The sequence below is a fragment of the Saccostrea cucullata genome, unplaced genomic scaffold (genome assembly GCF_032062105.1).
Source record: "Saccostrea cucullata isolate Sc308-1 unplaced genomic scaffold, CSIRO_AGI_Scuc_v1 ctg4428, whole genome shotgun sequence".
Lineage (NCBI taxonomy): Eukaryota > Metazoa > Mollusca > Bivalvia > Ostreida > Ostreidae > Saccostrea > Saccostrea cuccullata.
This window is the reverse complement of record NW_026936651.1, coordinates 1-21714: the sequence shown is the minus strand read 5'-3', so window position 1 is coordinate 21714 and position 21714 is coordinate 1. Positions and strand designations below refer to the sequence as shown.

The following is a 21714-nucleotide window of genomic DNA, read 5'->3' as shown; positions in this document are numbered from 1 at the left end:
GGTTTGAATGGTATATTGTTGCATAAATAAGTGAAATTGTTGATAGAAAAGATGAAGTCATCCCGATTATCACAAAGTTCTGTCGTCAGGTAACAATTACTAGTAACTTTTCCACAGTAAAGTATTCAGATATGAAACAAATGTGTTAGACTTTGTGGTGTCTATTTTAGTTAAAAGGGATATAAATGAAATCATCCTATAAATGAAAATGAATATATTATTGTAAATTAATAAAACTTCGTCACCATATTTAAATATAGTGTATTGAATGCCACAGCAAAAACTTTACTGTCATAACGTAGATTTTTTTAAAATCATAAAAATATGAATATACTAAAACAAAAATATCTCCTGTGAATAACGGGGCGCAATAAGTACCCATGGGAATTCCAACAGATTGTTGATGACCTTACTCCAAAAACTACACATATATTGTCTTTTATAAACATGTATACGTACAAAATGATTTGCATATGTGCGTCGACAAAATAAGTAAATTTACAAGTTCATTTTTTTAAAAGAAAAAGCTGTCTATGATGTCGAAAACATGGACTTGAATTTAAACCGGGATCTGTTGCATAAAGTGTTGAAAAGTCGTACGTTTTGCTATTTTTTTTATTATTCCAATTTTAACTTTTTGACTATTTTTACAGTGTATACGGTTCTCCTGATCAAAGCATTAAATGAGCAACATACTCCATGTTAACATTTGAAAATGAATATTTGAAGTCAAACTTTCCGAGAGCAGTCTTGGATTGCACATCAGTTTCATACCTATGTCCTTTAAAAATGTAATAAAAAATGAACATTTCTTGAAATGAGTAAGTTTTTAAATGTGATTTTGTATAATTTCATAAACATACAGTTTAACTTAAAAAAAAACCTAGATAGTAGTGAAAAGAGGGTTTTTGCTTCCCAATGAAGTGATATCGAAACATTTAAGGTACGCGTTGGCAAAAATCTTCAAACGCTATTGAGACTACGACAATTTTCAAGCATTAAATTGATTTACATGTTTTAGACACGCCAAAACAAGAAAATATTTCAAAAATTAATATGTCTGGAGATAATGAACCAAAATTTACGTTTCAGTATTTAGATGGAAGAAAATTCCCTTCTCTTGAAAGCAAGGAGAATAAGGAATTATTGATGAAATGGTAAGTAAAGCTTTGTTCCATGTTGCTAGAGACGCTATGCGTGATGCTACTCGGTCATCTGACCGATGCGCTCCATCCTGATGGCGCATTGCATATCTGCATTAATGGAATTTTTACATTAACTATGAGCTAGCTGTAGAACTGTAACTCTCTGGTTGAGAAAATTAGAATAGACAAAAATTTCTCTAGTTTAACGTTATCTCTCCGAATTATTTTTTCAGCAGAAAGTAGCTGCAATAATGTAGCCCTCTCCCCCCCCCCCCCTTTTTTTTTGGGGGGGGGGGGGGGGGGAGAGAGCCTCTCCAGAAAACATCAGATAAAAAAATCGGAGAGGGCTACATTATTGCAGCTAAGCAGAAAGCAACAGATCTGCAGCTTACTATGAGCTTACTGAGCTAGAATCTTTTGTAGGTCAATGAAAGGAAGGATTTGTGCACAGATGTTCAGTTTTGACCAACCATTTCAATCTTATCAAAAGGATGACTTTGTAAAGGTAATGAAATGATATTGATATCATAATGTTTTAGTAAACAGTAATAGACAATTATACTTTTTAATTACTGTAAACCAACTTTTATTCACGTGTGAGAAATTTTTGCGAGGTTTGCTAGAGCCTCTTCATCCCAAATATTTCTCACTTCAAACCGGTCATTAAAGTCTCTGTTTCTATCAAAAACAGATCAAGAAAAGGCTTGATCCTGAAAAAATTAATCTTCCCGAACTAATCTTCCCCAGTAAATCGCAAAATAAGTTCGTCACGAATAAGAGTTGGTTTACAGTAATTGGCTTAGCAGATTCTGCTTTATTTTGATACATTGCAACTCTATGGGATAATTTCTAACTAACTCTTCAACACTTCTTTCAAATTTAAATGCAAATTAAAACCACCTTTACTCTATCAGCATGATATATTGCATTTATACTAAGTAAATGCTTTGAATAATTTCTGAAAATTTTAAGAGTTTCAAATAAACAGCTAAAGATATGTTTATACTGATGCAAGCAGACATGTACATATAGTTACAATGAAATATATTTTTTTAGGACTTCATGAAGGATCCAAAAGTAATTTCCAATTTACGCATGATATCTGGGGACAAGTGGACAGTTGTTGGTAAATACATTTCAAATTTCTCTGGCAGAATAGCAAAACATCAATAATCTAACAAATATAAAAGCTTGTTTTTTTTAATTGGATATTTTGGAAGTCAGAACAACAGACGACAAAATGGGGGTCAAAGCTTTACCAAAAAATTTAAAGGAAAATCTCAAATCTTCTCAAGTACAGAAGGATATTAATTGGTAATTTTCAACAACTGATATCCAATGTATATTCATTTAGTAAGTCAAAATTTTTTGCCACAATGGGAGTTATGATTATATATAACAATTTCTCAAATTTCTCTTAGGAATTCCGGCTACAAGTGTGACGGCTGAGGTTGTACCATGCTCTGTCCTGTCCATGACTCTCTTTGACAGACTCACAGACAAAGGTGTAGTGAGGGAGTCAGGACACATCAGCAAATGTTTTGATGAGTTTTGTGGAGAATTCCAGATCTCAGATGAATTAAGAAAAGTAAATCTAAAATGTTTATTAATTTAAAACAAAAACAAATACTGTAAAATCGCATATTTTGTGGGGTCAATTTTTGTGGTTTGAGGAAAAACTCTTGGTTCAGGGGGATTTGATTTCGTGGATGAAGAATTGTTTAAAAATGTAACATACTTTACATTTTGTGGTGGACATGAATTCATGGATCTCTTCATACGTTGAAAAAAAAACAAAAATTAAACTTCCACGAAAATTTGTAATTTCAGAGTGTGGTTGAATGCATTCTCAAACTCTGTCTCGAAATACTGCCAATGCATATTGATTATACATGTATAATATTTTGCAAATTATTTATACCTTCAAGTCTTTTTTTGAAGCATTTATTAATTGAAGATTTTCAGATTTGTTCCTAGAAAAATAAAGTACCAAAGTTCTTTAGAATATCTCCAAATCTAGTTAAGCAATAGAATTGCAATGTACGTAGTTTAGATATGTGCACTGTATTCATCTTTAAATTTATGTCTTAATATAATTACAGCAAAATGATGACAAACAGTAGAACTAAATACTGACTTTAATACAAATTATGTTTTAAGCCTTTTTGATTGGCTCTTTATCATAATGTTAAATAACATACTCATTTTATTTTAGATGCTGTTAATTGATGATTCCGATAACTATTGTCTGTACAGTGATTCAGAGAGGGATGAATTTTTATTCCGAATATTTTTCCATCTTTGCCTTGGTGGAAGATTTAATCAGTTTGAAGATGAAATACAACCGTACTTGGATGTCACCAAACAGCTCTACAAGGATTTAATCAGGTATCCCCCACCCACCACCACCACCACCATTGAGTAAATTTGTAAATATCAAGGTACATAAAGGGATTTTTGTTCACCAATGAATGAAAGAAAAAAAATTATCAGTGTACAAGTTTGAACTTTGACCTTATATATAGTATTATTTGACCTTTAGTTTAACTGGTATTTATTTAAAGTTATGGCATTTACTTTAATCCCTCTTGGTCTCAATACAAATACGGTCTTTTTTTAAGTTAGAGAGATTATTTTACCTTAAGTTTCATTGCAAAAGCTAGTTTATACTTAGAAGAGTGCAATATTATATGTACTGAATATTTCTTTACTCCCATCTGATAAAATCAGATCTTTGTTATGCTATGATATGCTGGTGTTGCATTAAGTCCAATCCCCGAGGCCCCAGAGTTGCTGGTTCAATAAAATTAAAGAGATTTGGGGCTTCATCTGTTGTTGCTACATATAGATGCCAAAATTTGTGGAAATTGGCGTAGTGGTTCCACAGGCCTCCAGTGATTGGGATAAGCTAGGGAGTAAATGTGACAATGGCGCACTCCAAGTCAGTGTCAATGTGACATTTCAAAATTCAATGCGCCAAACAGACTTTTTAATGGGACATTTCCTAGTTACAAACTTGCAATTGATTACTTGCTGTTAGAATTTCAGTTGACTTGACTTAATTGAAATTGTCAAATTATTGAATGACAACATTAAAAGATACAAAATTAGTATATTTAAATTCACAAGTGTCAGAAAATAAACACTGCAAATTAATTTCAATTCTTTATTTTTTGTCTCCGATGTTTGACATTAAATCCTGGTTTAGATCTATACTTCCCTCCGACTCATGTTAAATTTTCGTTTTGGTTTTTCCTCCGAGACTACATCAGTCTTACCGCCAGATTCATCTCCATTCGTTCTGTCAGCATGATATACTTCTTCCGGGTCATTTTCTACCGATGTACTTGAATTCTGTTTGTTAGGATTGTTAAAATTAAGAAAAGTCTGCCCCTTATCGGTACGAGGTATTTTCTTAGGCAGCATGCTGCACGCCTGACACCAGTTTATTTCGTGCGCATTAGCCAATCAGAAAACACGTAACTGTTTGATTAGATACTGGAGAAAAGAAAGTCATAGGTAGCTAAACACAGTTTCCCAGAGAGAAGCATGCTGGGTAGGGATTTTCCTGCTATATATAGGAGTCTAGATGAAAACTGCATCTTTTTTGTTTTTATTCGCATAAAGTAGAGTCTTATCTTAATATTTATAGAAAAAAATGTGCATTCACTTTTAGAAAAAAAGATGTGAGACTTTTTGATAGGGGGAGATAACTCCCAAAACATCCAGTTTTCACATGTGCAGAATTGCATGAGTCAATTAGCAGGTAATGTAGCTCTTTCAAGAGGTGGAAAATGTACCCTAAAAGCACACTAAAAGAAAACCTTAGGACTTGTTCTGTGAAATGCATACAACTTATTTTGTCTGATTTTTTCTGTTTTTGTTGAGCAGGGGGGTTAAAAATGCATAGGTGCACTGAAAATGGATGCATAAACAACCCAATATCCCCCATATTTCAGGTGTCAAATACCCCCTAGTAGTAATTGATGAATGTATTATAGTTGGATATTTACAAAATTCACAATTTTATCTTTCCATTGATATGCAGAAGTCTATGTAACAAGCCTCCATTTTATTTTTTTATAGGGGTCAGTTTTGCTTGTCCCTCACCAAGTAACGTCCTGATAACGTCATACATAAAACTGTGTTTTGCACCCATAAGAACGCTTTAATTGAACGACATTAAATACTATTTTATCAAGCGTAAATTGACAGCGATTGTTTTGGGAAATACTACAAGCGCTTGGGGGAAAGCTCAAAGTTTAAAAGTATGTAGTGCGTGATAATATATGCGCCACCATGGCGCAGTGATTTTAATTTTAATGTGACATTTTGAAATTTAATGCGACTATGGCGCAGGGCGCGTGCTTATCCCAATCACTGGGCCTCTGAATTTCTATCAATAAGCCATTATATAATTGATCAGAGTGATATATATACCCCCTCTATATATAAGGTTTTTATATATAGAGGAGGATATATATCACTCTGATCAATCATGTAATGGCTTATTGATTAGAAATTCAAGAGAAAAAACTGAAAATGTTCAAAAGTTTAAGACAGACAACCTACACAGGACAAATACAGATGGGGATTAGCATAACAAAGATCTGGTTTTAATCAGATTGTCCTAATTATAAATTACATCTTGTTAATTTCCTAATTCACATTAAAATTCACTTTTAAAGCATGCTGATATTCTACTGCAAGTGCATAAAAGTTCATAAGTAATAATAATTTATATTAAATTTTCTATTCAAAGTGTTCAAAAGAATCCAGATACTAAAGAGCTCAGTATTGTCTCCTGTGTGTTCAAGATTACTGCAAAAGTGAGTAGTTAGAGATGTTATGATAAAAATTCATATTCTGTATCTGAATTTACTTTTGCTCAGGATAATAATAAGTGATTTTTTAAAAACAATTTTAGAATTTTTAAACGGGTTATACTGTGATTAATATATAAATATTGGAATGGTGTTTCATTTCCAGACTTACTCTGAACACATTAGTGAAACATGCCTCAGATTTACTTTCAATTTCCTTTTAGGATGGTGAAGAAATGTTTTATCCTGCAAAAGTGGACCATGAAAACACATTTTCATATCTTGTGGTTGACCCAATAAAAAGGACAGCAGCAGTGCTATATCACAACTTTGGTGCTAGTGAATTTGAGTGATATATTGTTTTTCAACACATCACATGTGATGGCTATTCAAAGGAGTGAGAATCTCTCCATGTTCATTGTGTCCCTTCCAGGAAATAACTATGCTCTTTGTCCAAATTACTGGACAAGAACTTAGTTTGGTGATATGTTTCTTCCACAGGTTAAGAACCTACAATCTAAGCTTCTATTTATAAAGATAGACTGATGAACTGCTTATTAAAAATGTCAACAAATATTGATGGTTGATAAATAATTTATTAAAATAAAGCTCAAAACTTAAATTATACCTGATTCTTCATTCTTATTGCTGATTCTAAAATCATTTGTTTACGTTTCTTTTCACTTTCTTCTATGAGTGAAAGATCTTGTTTTGAGAGATATTCAAATGAGAGATCACAATTAAACTGTCTCTTAAAGCTCTCCAAAAATGGCCATAAAACATCTTGAACTTTGACCTCGGATCCAAGTTCTTCAGTGATGGATGTGACCCCTTTGTCTTCAATCCCACAGGGAACAATATGTTTATACCAATCTAAGTCTGTGTTACAGTTCAAAGATATCCCATGAGTAGTAACATAACGACTTCCATGAATTCCTGAAGAGGAGAAATTTAACAAAAGATATTATAAATTGTCTTACAATAGATCTATATGATTGGACACTTCAGACAAATAAAATAAAAATATGCCCAGCAAAACAAGTGTGATATTTCAATCTGCTCAAACTTCCCATTCTGGTGTACAGGGAGAGGAGAAAAATGCAGCAAATGATTGCAAAATAGAATGGAATTCAAACCCGGGCCTCTAGATTCTCCAGTTGCTTGCTCTACCAACTGAGGTTTCTGGCACCAGCAATCAAACCTGTTTGATTACCACAAAGATCTTTGACCCCCTGAAAATTCAACCTCAAGCTTTTTCCTGGCAGGTCTTTAACTTGTCATATCCTGGTCATGGCACCAAATGTAACAGGAGAGGAGATAAATATAGCAGACCAGATTAAGATTCAAACCCAAGCAATCTGATGGAAAGAAATTCCAAGGTCACTCCTTTATTTTTTTATTTTCGCAAAATCAGATCTTTGATCTGCTCCTTTATTTTTTTTTTATTTTCACTATACGAAGATCATTGTGTAATGTGTAGTGAAAATAAAAGAATAAAGGAGAGGATCAAGGATATGATTTTAATCAGATTGCAAACCCAGGCCCCCTGAATCTACCAATTACTGAGCCATCTGACATAAGAGATTGAACCCATTTGACTGTCATAATGGTATTTTAAGATTTTAAGATGAAATACTGGTAATATTTATCTTTTAGAGAAAGATTACTCTATAAAATAGGGGGAAAATGATAAGTTTAATATAATAATTATATGTTTTTCATTATTTCATATATAGAAAAAAATTAATTTGAATAGTTGTCATCATTTACATAAACTGTGACCCCCCCCCCTGTAGATATTGATCTTTGTTTTCAGTTAACTTTAAATGCAGATATATTTAAAAACCATTTGTTAAAACTTTAAAGAACATTGAATCATATGTAAAGGCATACAATGGAAATTGTTGCATGAAAAAAATTTCAATTTCAAGCTTTATTTTAAGACTTTTTAAATTAAATTATAAATTAAAGAGTTATCCTTCCTGGCTGAGGATCGGATATCCTTAAATGCAGATATATTTATGGTTTAATACATGCATTATGCAAATGGACAGAACTACATATTGCCAGTCTTCACTTCTAGCTTTAGCTTAATTCACAGTATCTAATTAACAGTTAGTAGCCTAATGTTTCTTTCAACCTACCTATTGCTCCTATTTTTCTATCTTCAATCCACACGCCTGTTTCTTGATTGGCATTTGCTTTTAATCCAAATTTTTTACAGGTGTCAATCATAGTTTTCTCTAGTGCACACACATACCACTTCATGCTAGGTTTAAAGTGCTTCAGGTTTATAATTGGATAGGCTACCAGTTGTCCAGGTCCATGGAACGTTATTAGGCCACCACGATCTGTTCGGACAAAGTCTGCTCCAGTGCCAAGTAATTTTTGCTCAGTTTCCTTGTCATAGTTTTTGCTTCTAATTCCTATTGTATATACAGGATCGTGCTCAACTAACAACAAAGTATTTTCTGCAGATGGTGTTCTTCCATGGAAAAAGTCGAAATGTTTCTGTTTGTAATTGTTTTGAACCTGCTCTGCAGCCCTGAAGCCCATTCGACCAAGATTGACAACCTTGATAAGTCGTAATGCTCCATCCATTTTCATAGGTTGACACCAAAAAATGTCTCAATCACATCTTTTAAACCTGAATCAAGAAAACGAAATTTCGTAAGTCTTAACTTATTTGTACATCAAACATCTTAAAATCCAAGGTCAATAGTAAAGGAATAAAATATATGTATACACTGACGTGTACATTTCATTTTATTTATGAAATCAAAAATTCTGATAATCTTTTATATTTTCCAACAAAAAATTGACAAAAGCTGTCTTTAATTAACTATAAGTTACCCTTTGTTGTCTGCCAACTGTCAGTGAAGATAAAACGAAAATGAAAGTATAAAATTTATTCAAGCTAACTCGTTCAATAATTTCTTTGTTTTAAATACTGTTAATCACATCCACTAATTTTTTTCTTTTATTATTTTTCTTTTTTAAAAGTGGATAACATATAATGATTTAAATGCCATCAGTATTTCATGATAGTTACATGGATATTGATTTTTTTCAGTACAAGTTAACTTTCTGAGAAATCTTAACAGCCAATCAAAATCATCGTACGATTTAGTCTCCGTACGATTTAAACAGCGCCATTTTCAAAGGAATAGCCGACAATGGCGACAGAATCCAAGCCTCTTGAGGCTTCAAAGAAAGAAGATGGTAAAATAATTTATCTGATTTTGTATTCTTTTATATCTTTTTAATGTTTTCATGGAAATAAAACGAAGTTTTAAAGTGTCTCCTGCTGTACATTTGTCACAATTAAAGGACATTTTTTTGGGGTATGTTTTGTACATCACTGCAATATCCCATGACCAAGTTTTGTTAAGGAAAATGATTTTATGACCTTAAAGTAGCTGCAGAAATTTCTGTAGCGTTATGGTTTGTTTTATATATTTGTCTATGATCAAAGACAAATATATAAAACCTTTTATATATTTTTAATGTTTTCTACTGATCTGCAGCTATTTGTCACAAAAGGACTTTTTTGAAAGGTGCATAGACACAGATTTGATGTTAATATTTTCTAAAATGTTCTGTATAATCCCATATCTTATATGTTTTCACAGCATTTCATACGAAAATATTAAAAAAATCTCATTTTTTGTCGAAGTTATTGAAACTTCAAATTTCTAGACGTGTTTGATTGACGCAACCTTACACCTTCACAATTTTTAACTTGATCCCTCATACTTGAAAAAAGTAACAATTTTATTGTGTTTTAACGAAGAATAATATTAAAATTATATAATGAAAATTATTAAAATTATAATACAGAAAATTCAGAGTAGACGTGCTAAAATAAATCCAACACATCAGTTTGGTCAGTCCGTGCTCAGTGGTGTGCGCAGAGTTTAACAATAATGAACACACCCGGTGAAACGTAAACATTAACAAAAAGAGAGCTTGTGTCCTATTTACAAAAACTGTGTATGTTTCAGGGATGTATTCAATTTTTAAACTGTACACAACATTGAGCACAGACTTCCATTGCAAGGGATTGGGTTTGCTTTTGTAACTGGGTATGCATAATGATAAATAACTTCCCCCCAAAAAAGTTCAATAACTTCGAGAAAAAATAAGATTTTTATTATATTTTCGTATGAAATGTTTTATTATATTTTCGTATGAAATGTGATGGAAACATACAACTTATGGAATTATAAGAACATGTTAGAAAATATTAATATCAAATCTGTGTCTATGCACCTTTAATATGTTTACCAACTGTAAATCACTTTTTATTTGTGAGAAATTAACTCATGTCCGTAAGTCGCTAGTAAAAATTGTGTCGCGAGACAGTATGGTCGCGAAAATTTAATCCTCGCATATAATAGTATTCCTTAAGATTATATGGAGCAATAATCACAATTCGTGAAAATTTTGTCTCTCTAATCAAGAGTCAATGATTATCTCGCAAAAATAATGTGTCGCGAAAATTTAGTGATCTACAGTATTATTGTGTATCGAATTACTTTTGGAGATAAAAGTTGATATATGTGTAAATTATTGACTGGGGTTTTTCATAATAAGGAATCTAGGAATTAAAGTAAAACTTTTTTTTTACATAAACACTAGGGATGTGCAATTTAATCAGTATACTGGTATATTGCGATTTTTTGTTGTGTGATATGTATCATGATATGGAGATCTAAATACCAATATTTAGGTTCCTATTATAATGTCCAGAAATTATTCATTTATTTGTTCAATCTTTCAAATTACAATTACAGAAAGTCTAAAAAAATATTGTAAAAGGTGAGAAACAATTTTCAGCATTTTAATATCAATTTTAAATTTATAAAATTTTTTTTTTATGTACATAAAAATTTCAAAAAATTGAAATTTTGTTATTTTTTTTTTAATAGATAATATGAATCACTATAAGCATATTTTTCAGAAAAATAATGACTATTCATTTAAAATCATTGTAAAAATTGCTTGTAAAAATATCACGATATTATCGTGATATTTTGGAAACAAAATCATGATATATCGCGATACGAAAGTTTTGGCGATACCCATCCCTAATAAACATGATAAGCCCTAAACCATGCTAAACAGAATGATATTCTCTAAAAGTTTTGGATAATTTGACCAAATCATTTTCCATATGTATCAATATCTTAAGTTATTTTTCATTCTATTATAGCTTATAAAATTGGGGCAACTCGTGTACTGCAATTAAAGCACTCGCCTATGACAAAAATGTCATACTATAAACATTTTATGAGGGGTATGTCATCTGCAAAATGTAGCAGATCATATACATTATAATCATAATAATGTAGTAAACTATAGAAGTATATATTGTTACACATATCTGGCTGCATATCTGGGTATTTAAATTTAATCGAGGGATATAGTTGATATATACATATATGATATATGCCTGCATCTTAGTCTTTACTCTGTTATTAATACTGTCTAACTACATTAATCATATGCTAATATTTATCGTATATGAATCGTAAATACCACACATAATTTGAATTTTAAAAAATAACATGGGACATTTTATAGAACTATAATCCTTTTATAATCAAGTGTGCTAGATGTGCATGTTCCATCTATAAATCAGTGACTAACATATTATTAAACTTTACTGAAATTCATTAATTCTGTATTATCTGAGTATTATTTCATTTACTTCATTCATATTTTCCAAAGAAAACATTATAACAAATTTGTATAAGTTCAGTTCGAGGCAAAATCTCATAACTTTAGTGAAATTTAAAGGTATACACATAATCATTCAAAACTTTACAACAAGTTGTGATTCTTTCTACATCACTAATAAAAAATTTATTTTTTATAGAGGATAGACCCATGCAGGTAGTTTTAGTTGGAGAAACGACTCAAGAAAATGAAGATCTGCAACAAGCTCTCAAGGTAAAATTTATTAAGCACACTGATATGTGTGGGAAATTCATTTCTTTTCAATATTTGTTTGTTTGTTTTTAATTGTTTTTTTTGTGCTTTTTTGCGATTATTTAATGATGTTAATCCATATAAAATTAATTTTGATATTCTTATCTCTCTGCCTCAAAATGTAAATAAGTACTGTTGAATCTAAGGTATAACTTTATGTTGGATCTTTACTTGTTTTCAATACATTACACATAAAAAATTTTGTAGACTATGGGTGTTAAGACCCGTATGTCTGAAACAGGAATGGACTTCATTCACATGGCTTCGGAGATTGAGACAGTTTTTGTTCTGTCTGAGTTTGGAGGTGATGTTTTTCACAATCTCTACAAAGCTGAGGCAAACATTGTTGGCCCACCTGTGATACTGCTTTGTGCCAAAGAAAACAAGGTGACAAAAGAAAAATATGTTAGTCCTTTAGTTTTAAACTAAGATAAAGAAAAATTAAGAATCACAAAGATTATTAGATAAATGTAGTCAAACTTTGTTAAAGTGAAGGTTGTTGAGACTTCAAAAACAATATATCAGGATATTCAAGATGCCAACATCTGAGATTTAAAAAAAGTTAAGTGTCTATGTGGTATTAAAACAAAGATTGTTTCATCAATTTTGATGTTTATTTTCTGTGGCCACTTTTTCAGGAGATACCATGCCATTCCAGACCTTTATACTGTACAGCTATGGAAGGAGTTATATTGTGCTTTACTGGTTTGGATAAACAAGAGGCTGTATGTATAATATTGAACAAAAAATACTGTAAGGATAAATACAAAATTATTTCCCCAGCAGACCAGCACAAATAAAAAATATATTCTGAATATATTGTCATTTCATAGACTAGAGTAGGTATTGAATTTTGCACAATGTACAGTCACTGATGGAGAAAAATTGGAAATCAAAGTAAATCATTGAAAAAGGTCTAGAAACTCTACCAAGTAATGCAGAATTTAGATTTACAAATTGAATTACTTTTCCAGAGGCCTTTAGCAGAAATAGTGCACCATATGGGAGGGAGTGTACGTAGAGATGTTTCCTCCAAAGTAACTCACCTCATCGCTGACTGCACAGATGGTCCTAAATACAGGGTGGGTACTTGTTATCTTGAGAAAACAATCCATTAATATTGAACAAAATGCAACTTATTCTGTTTATTTGACTGCCAATACCTGAATATATTGTGAGCTTGTATTTGCAAATTAAAATGCTAACTTTTTGTGAAAATTGACAACTGAATTTACTTGTTCATACACATTGTAAGTATGGAATTTGAAGGAAGGAAATCCTTCATTAAGCAATGAGCATGTCTGATATTGTATAACAGTGAGATGTAATTGTAAGAAAACGTTTGATATTTGCAGCTTGCCAGTAGTCTAGAAATTCCCATTGTGAAAACAGACTGGATCTACAAAGTATGGGCAGATAGGGATGTCATTGGAATGAAGGCAGATGAAAAAATGGTATATTGACAGAGATATTACTCACTAAATGTTTAATAAATTAACATGTTTTTGGCAAATATTCATGAAAAGGACTCAATACTTAGTGAGTACATTTGAATGATGAATTGGAGATTGGTGTGTTAAGATGATAATTCTTCAATATCAGGAGTGTGGGAAAGGCTTAAAAACAGTAATATGTATTTCAAATATTAAGAGTTGAAAATATTCAAACTGTTTTTCAATTGTCAGAAAAATAAGATGTTTGGCTCTCTATCCTTCTTTGCTATGTACATATTTAACAATAATATGTTTTAAAGTTTGGCTGTACATGTATACTGATCATATATGTATCAACGAAGTGTATTGTTCTTACAGGTACAACACAGGGTTCCCCCATTCTACAAATGCTGCTTGTGTTTTTATGGTTTTAGTGAAGAGGATAAAAAGCATATGGAAGAAGTCACTGCAGGAAATGGTTTGTAAACCAGCCATGCTGCAAAATTTTTATGCCCCCCTTCAAAGAAGGGAGGGCATATTGCTTTGCTGCTGTCTGTCATTTGGTCCGTCGGTCTGTATATCCACTTAGTTTCCATTCATTTTCTTCGCAACCATTGCACATACTGAAATGAAATTTGGTATACAGATATATAATATGAATATCTGAGTCAAGTTCTGTATTTGGAACAATCGCACCATTTTTGACAGAGTTATGCCCCTTGGACTTGGAAAAATTCCAATTATTTGCTGTTTCCGTTCATTTTCTTTGCAAGTGTTGCACATACGGAAATGAAATTTAGCGTACAGATTTATCAGATGAATATCTAGGTTAAGCTTTGTTTTGGGTACAATTGCACCATTATTGACAGAGCTATGCCCCTTGGACTTGAAAAAATTCCAGTTATTTGCAGTTTCCGTTCATTTTCTTCGCAACCGTTGTACATACTGAAATGAAATTTAGTATACAGATTTATCATATGAATATCTAGGCCAAGTTTTGTTTTGGGTACAATCGCGCCATTTTTGACAGAGTTATGCCCCTTAGACTTAGAAAAATTCCAATTATTTGCTTTTTCGGTTCATTTTCTTCGCAACCGTAGCACATACTGAAATGAAATTTAGTACACAGATTTATCAGTTAAATATCTAGGTCAAGATCTGTTTTGGGTTTGATTGCGCCATTTTTGACAGAGTTGTGCCCCTTGGGCTTAGAAAAAATTCCAATTATTTGCAGTTTCTGGTCATTTTCTTTGCAGAGGTTGCACATACTGAAATGAAATTTGGTATACAGATTTTAACAGATGAATATCTTTTCTGTTTTCGGTACAATCGCGCCATTTTTGACAGAGTTATGCCCTTTTGGAGTTGGAAAAATTCCAGTTTTGGGGGAGGGGGGCATAAGTGTTTTACAAAAATCTCTTGTTGAAATAGAATGCATGCATATTTTTTAGGAATCAATTTATTCAGCCTTCCCCTTGATATGGCTTTCTTACAGACACTTGAGTTAAAAATGATCAAATGAAATTTTCTTTTGATGTTCTCCTAACTTTTTCGTGGTGTGTTATTTTACCGTGGTCTTTCAGGGGGAATATTTGCGGAGATTGGTGATGAAGACTGTACTCATTTAGTGGTGGATGACCAACAAACACCAGAGCTTCCTAAAGATATAGTGCTACCACATTTTATAGTCAGAGCAGAGGTAAGTCTTTAACTGCAAAATTTGATATAGCAATTATCATGCTTGCTTAATTTTCAAAGTAAAATTTTTTTAAAATTTAATAGCCATTTATTAAAAATGTTGTTCATTGTTTTATATTTTCAGTGGTTTTGGGGGAGTATACAAATTGAGGCCTGCTCTGATGAAAGATTTTATGAATATCAAAAGGTAAAGTGGTAGTTTATTGTGTTATATTATAACATATTAGTTACATGTAATTTAACTACTTTACAACTTATTAAATGCAAAACATCCACCACATACATATCCCTGTAGCAAAATCATTTAAATTGTTGAATAGGGGTAATCTTTCGTTAATGAAGAAAATGTTTTATTTGGTTATAATAATTTTTAAGATAAAATATAACATATGTGTATTTTTGATGCAGTTTTTTTTACTTGTTTTGATTTGCTCAATACTCAAAAACCCTTGGCCTATTCTACTGTCAAAAGTCAGGATTGTTACCCCATGTTTGTTTTCATTCCTCCTACCTACCATAGAGCCAAGTAAAATCTGAAGATTATAGATCTGCTTTATACAATGTACTAAGGTACTGACTTTATGGTCAAATAACACATAAATAACAGCTCCAAAATGCCCTTTATTATTTTCAACAGCCTTCAATAAAACAAGTTTCCTTTCTTGGGATAGAGAGTCTTTAACATAGACATAAATGAAAAAAATTTTTCTGTGTTTGTGACCTTTAACTACGCATCCCGATCATTAAATTTGTATGCTCAATTTTTTTCAAACGGTAAAAAAAAAATCTGCCGAAATTTTTGAGCATGAGTGAAGCAACAAGATACAATGTAAACTCTTAACAAACAATATCGTTTGTACCATAATATATGTAAATATTTTTTTATTTTAAAAGGAAACAAATTCTGAGTCAGTATTTACTCCTGGTCGGTCTATATCTGGATCCAAATCCCGCAAAAGAAAGAGGTTAAAGGAGAATATAGCACAGCTAGCTGCAGAGGGTGAGCTGGACTCCCCATTATACAAACGACGGTCCAGCAGTGAATACAGTCGGATTTCCATGAGTCCTAGTTCATTTCTGGACGCCTCACATACTCCAGATAAATCAGATGCATTGGCTGGTTAGTCGTTAACACTTAATGTTTTGGGTTTTAATTTTAGTTGTTAGGTATATTTGGTAAAATTTTTATGAATGTCAATGTTGTAAATCTTACATGATGACTCTATATCTTAGTGTTAAATCTAATTTCTTGTAAATCATGTTAACATGATTTTTTTTACTCTATTTAAAGAAACAGCTGAAAATGAAGAAAAGTCAAAGGTCATGCCATCTAAGTTATCTCCCAGACAACAGGTTGTCATGGAATTACTCCAAACAGAAAAGAACTATGTTGGCATTTTGCACACCATTTTAAATGTAAGAAGATTTTTTTACATCATTAAAAAATGTCAGTTCTTTGTGAAATGATGTATACATAAACATGTATGTAACAGACTAGAATATGACAGATCTTTCACCAGACTAAACTGCATTGAACATGTATCTCAAAGCATTATCATGATTCATGTAATTGTAGGTTTTTAAATCAGAAATAGAGAAACCCAATCAATACCATGGTGCTATTCTGGCCCCACAAGATATCAAGCTGATATTTGGTAACATTCCTCCTATCTACAAAGTTCACTGTGAAATCAAAGAGGAGCTGACAGCCATGATGGAAAACTGGACAGAAGAATGCTTAGTGGGTCAGGTCATATCAAAACATGTAAGTAGGTCAGGTTATCTCAAAAGAGGTTAGAGTTCAAAGTGTTATTAAGTAGGTAAATACCCAGAAAACATTTTGAATAAAAGGCGCTCATTGGTTTTTTTTATTTGAATGTATTTCTTTCTCTGAGAAATTGTGACTTGCAAAGTTGCAGTTCAAAAGAAATGTTTTTCAGAGTTCTTGAAATCTTTTTTCTGCTGTCAGCCATTTGGACTGTCTGCAATGTGAAGTCTGTCAATCCAGACAGATTTCTATCAGTCCAAATTAAATTCAATAAAAAATGTACTGTAGATCACTTAATTTTCGCGACACCTTATTTTCGCGAGTTAGTCATTAACTCTTGATTAGCGAGACAAAATTTTCACGAATTGTGGTTATTGCTCTATATAATCTTAAGGAATACTATTATACGCGAGAATTAAATTTTTGCGAGCACACTGTCTCGCGTAATTACGCGAAAATAAAGTTCTTGCGAATAAAAAGTGATTTACAGTATATGAATTTTATTATCAATAAACATGGCATCTATAAACACTGCACATTTTATGCCGATTTGATCGTCATATAATATTTTTTCTTTGAATTCTTGTGTAAGTTTTCCATCTAGTTCGATCATGTTGATTGTTCTCACCTGGCTTACACAACAAACTTGTTTTAACAGTTTACCAATCATAGTTTGGCACTTGCATTCATTGAAGAAGCCATTTCAAGATGCAGAAAAAGCGTTTGAAAGATTACGATTGGTCGCTTATAGGGAATTTGTACGAAATTTAGTCGGATTTTCGCAAGTTCCTCTGTCAACACTTACCGGTCATCTGAACTGACACAGAATGCAAAGTAATCAGTCCTTGGTTGTTTTTATCGGTTTTGCAGACAGAACTGAAAGATTTCAAGAACTCTGGATTTTGTTTCTCTTTCTTTGAACTTTTGACTTGCAGAGTTACAGCTTGAAAATGACTTTTATAAATACATGTTGATACACGTTTGTTTATTTTGCAGGCTGAAGCAATGCTGAAGGCATATCCTCCCTTTGTGAATTACTTTGAACAAACAAAAGAAACCATAGCTAAATGTGATAAAACAAACACAAGATTCCATGCTTTCCTTAAAGTAAGTACTAATTCAAACACTAATACATACCTATTGATAAAAAAATTCTCTCCCTGAGAGAGAACATTTGTAGATTGAGAGCCTTCAGTTTGATCCTTTTCATTTATTTTTGCATGAAATATTAATTGATTTAATTTGATAAATTATTCTCTTTATTCATGTAGTTATTATTGCATGTACAGAATTCAATTTAGAGGCCCAGATTTTCAGACTTTTTTGAAGTTTAGTTTATGAGCCAGCTGAAAAGTTGAATCTTTCTTGGGAACATGTCAAATGAAATTTCATAATAAATTTGTTTGTGTCTGTAAATGTATTTTTTTTTTTTTGGTTGCCTCACCTCTTCAATGATTATCAATAAGTTTGTGCTACACTGTAGGTGTGTCGGAGTAAACCCGAGTGTGGTCGTCAGAGTCTGACAGAGTTGTTGATTCGGCCTGTTCAGAGACTTCCCAGTGTTTCTCTGCTTCTTGGAGGTAAGTCTGAAATAGAAAATAGTTATACACGGGAAGTATTGAATGTCAAAATACGTAATACGTATTTAAAGGAATAAGAAGCTTTCAAAATTCACAGCATCTGGATTATGCAATTTTACATATATGCATTAAATTTCTAGAAGGGCTTTTTTCCTGCCTTTATTACATAACAATGCTGTGCTTTTTAGCTCACCTGAGCCTTCAGTGAGCTTTTCTGATCAAAATTTGTCCGTTTTCTGTCGTCGTCGTTGTTGTCGTTAACTTTTCACATTTTCATCTTCTCAAGAACCACTGGGCCAATTTCAACCAAACTTGCCAAAAAGTATCCTTAGGTATATGGGATTCAAGTTTGTTCAAATGAAGGGCCACACCCTTTTTCAAGGGGAGATAATTATGAATTAGAGAAAAATAAATGGCATTTTTAAAAAATCCTTCTCAAGAACCACTGGGCCTATGTGAAACTTTGGTCGGCCATTTTGGCCCCACCCTACCCCCGGGGGTCATGATTTGAACAAACATGAATCTACACTACCTGAGGATAATTCCACATGAGTTTCATCTTTCCTGTCTCAATGGTTCTTGAGAAGAAGATTTTCAAAGATTTTTCCTATATATTCCTATGTAAAACTGATCGGCCATTGTGGCCCCACCCTACTCCCGGGGATCATGACGAACAAAATTTAGTCTACACTATCTGAGGATGATTCCACATGAGTTTCATCTTTCCTGGCCCAGTGGTTCTTGAGAAGAAGATTTTTTAAGATTTTTCCTATATATTCCCATGTAAATCTTTGATCGGCCATTTTGGCCCCACCCTATCCCTGGGGGTCATGATTTGAACAAAATTGAATCTACATTACCTGAGGATTATTCCACATGAGTTTCATCTTTCCTGGCCCAGTGGTTCTTGAGAAACAGATTTTTAAAGATTTTTCTTATATATTCCTATGTTCTTAAATCTTTCCATGCATACTGATTAGGACAAATAATGATCAATGAAATTTTTTTATAGATATAATAAAGAAAACCAGTAAAGATAATCCTGATTACGAGAGACTAGAAAATGCCATAGACCTTGTTAAAGAAATTATGACGTAAGTTGATTTTTTCCTGGAAAAATATTATATGGCTATATTGTATTTACATGTAACAGCTTACACATGTATATGTATTTACATATCATTGATGAACACGTACAAACAGAAGTTTGTTTTTGTATGAAAACTGGGGATTATTTCTTTTATTTACCCGGTAATTTACTTTTCAGACATATCAATGAAGATAAAAGGAAAACTGAGAACCAGGTTGTGATGTTTGATATTATGAATGAAATCGATAACTGTCCAGTAAGTATCATATTATGAATGAAATCGATAACTGTCCTGTAAGTATCATATGAATGAAATCGATAACTGTCCTGTAAGTATCATATGAATGAAATCGATAACTGTCCTGTAAGTATCATATTATGAATGAAATCGATAACTGTCCTGTAAGTATCATATGAATGAAATCGATAACTGTCCTGTAAGTATCATATTATTAATGAAATTGATAACTGTCCTGTAAGTATCATAGTCAGTGAGGCATGAAAACCAAATAAGTATCATATTCAATGAGGCATGAAAAACAAAAAAACTGTATAGTTAAGGGGACCACGGGATAGACATGGGTACCTGCATTTGCTTACCTACAAGTATTGTTTGGTTACAAGATGGATGTATTAATTTTGGGGTATTTTGTAGGGATTTGCAATTGGCTTTTATAAGTCTATGCAACTTTTTGACAGTCAATTGACAATTTCAGACCAATGCTCTAATGCTTTTACTAATGTTTCGCAATTCAACTTTACTGATAAATGATTGATTTTTACAGAAAGTCTAGTATACCTACTGCTTGCTGTAAAAAAAATATCTATAAATTGCAAGAAAAACAAAATTCCTATGGAATAGTCAATTAATAAAATATCACAGTCTTGCAGTTACTACATCAGCTGATTGTATGTTTTACAGGCTACTCTCCTCTCCTCCCACTGTAGTTTTGTCAGTAAGGCTGATTATATATTTTACAGGCTACCATCCTATCCTCCCACCGTAGTTTTGTCAGTAAGGCTGATGTGATAGAGTTGTCAGATGAGTTATGTGGACGGAGTCTCCCCCTGTCATTGTTCCTATTTACAGATACTCTGGAGGTTAGTGGGCATTCATTTTCAGTATCAATATTAAAATTATGAAAAAAATGTATTACTCATAAGATTGAAATTTTCTGAAAGTACCTTGAATATAAAGCAACTATTTGTATTGTGTACCTTTATAATTGGTTAAAAGTGTACTGATTTATATGGATAAAACTGGATTCATTTTTTTCTTTGTCTGGAAAGAGAAAAATAAGATATCTTTGATTTTTGGAGATAAATGTATATACATGTAAATCATTTGCATGGGACTATTTGGTTAGATCTGTAAGCGAAGAACCAAATATGGCAGCACAGCAAAGAGCCCTGCCCTAAGGAGGAGTCCACAGAAACAGTACAAACACCTGGGTCTTCTACAGCTGAAGTCAGTCAAACGGGTCATTAACTACAGAGAATCGGAAGGTAATAAACTAATAGTTACAATTGTATTGTTTTATGGTACATATACAATTGTACATATGAAAAGATTTCCTTATCTTATAGTATACTTTAAGTACAATTCCTACAGGTACATGTTGTTTAAAGAAAGCTTAACTTTCATTTCAGATTGTCAGAACAGTTTTGGGATCATCTGTCGGTCCCATACAGATGACAAGGACAAACTATACAGCTTCATGATAGATGAGACAGACTTCAATAAATTTCACTTCCTGACCTCTCTAGCCAGGTCTATAGCTCAGACCAGGTGTCTGGCTGACCATGTAAGTCTTCCCAGGACTTTGTTTATGTATTTTATAATTTATTTAGAAGATATTTTAAAATTTCAGGCACCTCAATATTTATTTCAGTTATGATGTATTATGAGTATTATTTTACCATAACTTTTTTGGATTTAAGCAGCTGTTGTAAATCACAACACATATTTCCTCCACCTATATTTTACAAAGGCTATTTTAATATTGCCATTATTTATGGCTTTGAAGGATTAAGATGTAGGATGTCAAAATATATAGAGTTCAGAACACACGGAAATGTAAATTGGAAAAAAAAAATTAAAGATTATAATTCACAATGAGACAGTTATTAAGGTGTTGGATTATTTAGTTTCTTCTGTAGAACAGAAATTTGCCGTTTCATAT

The 21714-nt window shown here is 32.2% G+C and overlaps 3 protein-coding genes across 3 annotated transcripts; 2 read left to right on the top strand and 1 right to left on the bottom strand.

Moving 5' to 3' along the window:
* The first annotated feature begins 985 nt into the window (after positions 1-985).
* LOC134246107 (cilia- and flagella-associated protein 300-like) lies at positions 986-6328 on the top strand. The gene is made up of 7 exons (XM_062728382.1): positions 986-1157; positions 1569-1650; positions 2202-2271; positions 2567-2733; positions 3361-3533; positions 5908-5974; positions 6193-6328. Exons 1-7 carry the CDS (start codon positions 1057-1059, stop codon positions 6319-6321), a joined length of 789 nt encoding a protein of 262 aa, XP_062584366.1. The 5' UTR covers positions 986-1056; the 3' UTR covers positions 6322-6328.
* Positions 6329-6544: 216 nt separating this feature from the next.
* LOC134246108 (putative lipoyltransferase 2, mitochondrial) lies at positions 6545-8630 on the bottom strand. Its single transcript, XM_062728384.1, has 2 exons — positions 8113-8630; positions 6545-6904 (listed from the first exon to the last, which is right to left on the bottom strand). Exons 1-2 carry the CDS (start codon positions 8573-8575, stop codon positions 6591-6593), a joined length of 777 nt encoding a protein of 258 aa, XP_062584368.1. The 5' UTR covers positions 8576-8630; the 3' UTR covers positions 6545-6590.
* A 478-nt stretch (positions 8631-9108) lies between these two features.
* On the top strand, positions 9109-21336 carry LOC134246106 (protein ECT2-like; the record flags this gene model as incomplete). Its single annotated transcript, XM_062728381.1, has 20 exons — positions 9109-9190; positions 11184-11267; positions 11850-11923; positions 12170-12349; positions 12601-12687; positions 12937-13044; positions 13318-13416; positions 13774-13873; positions 14979-15094; positions 15218-15280; positions 15988-16213; positions 16385-16509; positions 16670-16858; positions 17858-17968; positions 18345-18441; positions 19454-19535; positions 19709-19787; positions 20513-20632; positions 20899-21037; positions 21182-21336. Coding segments are annotated over exons 1-20 (2280 nt in total), but the record flags the coding sequence as incomplete, so codon positions are not given.
* Between the last annotated feature and the right edge of the window lie 378 nt (positions 21337-21714).

Bases quoted from the DNA above. Each gene is read 5' to 3' on its own strand.
- LOC134246107 (XM_062728382.1), top strand. From the start codon at position 1,057: ATGTCTGGAGATAATGAACCAAAATTTACGTTTCAGTATTTAGATGGA. The intron at 2,272-2,566 runs GTAAATACATTT...AATTTCTCTTAG, and splicing joins GGACAAGTGGACAGTTGTTG to GAATTCCGGCTACAAGTGTG. The intron at 5,975-6,192 runs GTGAGTAGTTAG...ATTTCCTTTTAG, and splicing joins TGTTCAAGATTACTGCAAAA to GATGGTGAAGAAATGTTTTA.
- LOC134246108 (XM_062728384.1), bottom strand. From the start codon at position 8,575: ATGAAAATGGATGGAGCATTACGACTTATCAAGGTTGTCAATCTTGGT. The intron at 6,905-8,112 runs GTAGGTTGAAAG...TCTCCTCTTCAG, and splicing joins TAGAAAAATAGGAGCAATAG to GAATTCATGGAAGTCGTTAT.